The following is a 2,231-nucleotide window of genomic DNA, read 5'->3' on the forward strand; positions in this document are numbered from 1 at the left end:
GCCAGGTGGGTGCTGCAGTGCCTGCTGTGGGGGCCGCGGCGGGAGCTGGTGGAGCAGCGGGGCACCTCGGAGGAGGCGCTGAGCAGCGCGCTGCACAATTGGATCGACATGAAGCGCGCCCTGATGATGCTGAAGTTCGCCGAGAAGGCCGTGGACCGCAGGCGTGGGGTGGAGCTGGAGGACTGGCTCTGCTGCCAGTACCTGGCGTCCGCGGAGCCCAGCGCCCTCTTACAGTCGCTCAAGCTCCTGCAGCTTCTGTGAGCACAGCCCCAGCCTGCACTTTAGCTGCCCTTTTCTGTGGCTACCCCCTTCGCTTCCAGCCCCTTCCTGGTGTCCGTCCTGACCCCCGTGCCCTGCCTGCCTCAGAAAACTTCGTGTCTCCCTGGGAAATGGTACAGTGACTGTCCTACTTGGATGTAATATATATAAAGTGTATAAATGTAAAAGGCTGAGGCTGTTGTTGCCGCCTGGGCCGCCTCTGCTCCCCGGGGGCTCCTGGTTTCTCTGCTGTGATGCACACTGTAGCTCAGTCCAGGTCCTGGGGACAGTACAGTGCTGCCAGCAGAACAAAGCCTGGACTCTGGCCTCACTGCCCCATCGTGGGAGCTCTTCACCTTCCTGTCCAATTGTTATTTAAAAAAAATGTATTAAAAATTTTTTGATTGAGTCACGAGCAAAGCTCTTTTATCCCCAAATGTCCAAGTGCATTACTGCCTTTGGTGGGTAGAACTGAATACGAGCCCCTGAAGCAGTGGCTGGGCCCCCTGGAGTGGCCTCGGTCTTACCCTTCTCATGATAGAGCAGCAGGCCGACCCCGGGCTTGGCGGGGCCAATCTTCCCCGCTTCTCCCCGCTGGCCGTCTCAGAGGGATCTAGACGCGGCTGGTGTGGTCCCACAGATTGGGGATTCAGTCTCACTGCTCCAAACCATTTCCACTTGGCTAACGCTGGTTATCATTTGTATCTGTGAGAGGCCTGGCTGAAAATAGAATCCACTCCAGATAGTTCCAATGTAAGAACCTTAGAAAGGTGTGGGCAAGGTTAAGGGAAGAGACAATGATGAGGCAAAGGCTGGCATGGGAGAACCACCTACTCACTCTGTTGCCACCTGTCATCTCCAGGCCAAGACCAACGGGACAGCAGACAGCCAGGTGGCTTGGGTGATGCCCTGGGCAGGATCACCTCCCCGCACAGGGAAAGGGGATGAACGATTGGGGTGGCAGTGGGCACACTGCTCACTGTTCTTACTGAACTAGATCATGGAAAGGCAGCAACAGAACTCAGGCTCACACTCCCAGACCAGCGCTCTGCTGTTCTAAGCTCCTTCCGGTTTCCATTTTTAAAAACTCATGCGCTTAACCCTTATTGGCACCTGCTATCTATTATAGTCAGTGTGTTACCATGCCTTTAAAATGCACAGAGCTAGGGAGCACCAGGGCTTTCCTCTTCAAAGTGACACGAGATCAACCATTACTCATTTGAAGGAAAACAGCCCCAAGGCCCACGTATTCTTATTGAAAGGATAATCTTCCAATTTCCCAACTGATTTCTAAAACCGTGTTGATAATTATGGACAATTTGAAACAAAGGCAAAGATTTTTTTTTAATATATTTTATTGATTTTTCACAGAGAGGAAAGGAGAGGGATAGAGAGTTAGAAACATCGATGAGAGAGAAACATCAATCAGCTGCCTCCTGCACACCTCCTATTAGAGATGTGCCCGCAACCAAGGTACATGCCCTTGGCCAGAATCGAACCTGGGACCTTTCAGTCCGCAGGCCGATGCTCTATCCACTGAGCCAAACCGGTTAGGGCCAAAGACAAAGATTTTAATGGATGTCCTAGAAATCTGAAGATGTGGCTAGCAAGCAGGGTGGGGAAATCTGCCAGATCCCCGTCTGCATGTTAATGTCAGTGCTTTTGCAAGCTCCGCCTTCCTGCCTGGGACTGTAGGGAAACATCCACATTTCCGTGCATCTGGGTGAAGACGGCACCTGTGGTCACATTTCTTATTTCAATTGTTACTTGAGCATTCAGGAAAGAACTGGCTGAAACCCACTTCCAACTATGTTTTTGTACAAGAGAAAAGAGTCTTTGAACAATGGAATTGTAATTCTCCACAGGACCTAAGTTTCAGAGGGCATAATTTTGTCAGTTGTTAGTTCCTGAGAATTTCCCAAGCAAACCCTCCACTTTGGATTTGCTGCCCTGCTCTCTTGTCCTTTCTCACT

At 51.4% G+C, this 2,231-nt stretch overlaps 1 protein-coding gene across 1 annotated transcript in view; it reads left to right on the top strand.

The window, feature by feature from the left end:
* Positions 1–667, top strand: part of LOC102258102 (tyrosine-protein kinase SgK223) — a 48,290-nt gene extending 47,623 nt beyond the window's left edge. Inside the window, exon 8 of the mRNA XM_005864093.2 lies at positions 6–667. Within this exon, the coding sequence (XP_005864155.2) occupies positions 6–261 (256 nt within the window). The 3' untranslated portion in view covers positions 262–667. The remainder of the gene's footprint in view (positions 1–5) is intronic.
* Positions 668–2,231: the final 1,564 nt, after the last annotated feature.

This window comes from Myotis brandtii, unplaced genomic scaffold, assembly GCF_000412655.1.
Source record: "Myotis brandtii unplaced genomic scaffold, ASM41265v1 scaffold185, whole genome shotgun sequence".
Taxonomy (NCBI): Eukaryota; Metazoa; Chordata; class Mammalia; order Chiroptera; family Vespertilionidae; genus Myotis; species Myotis brandtii.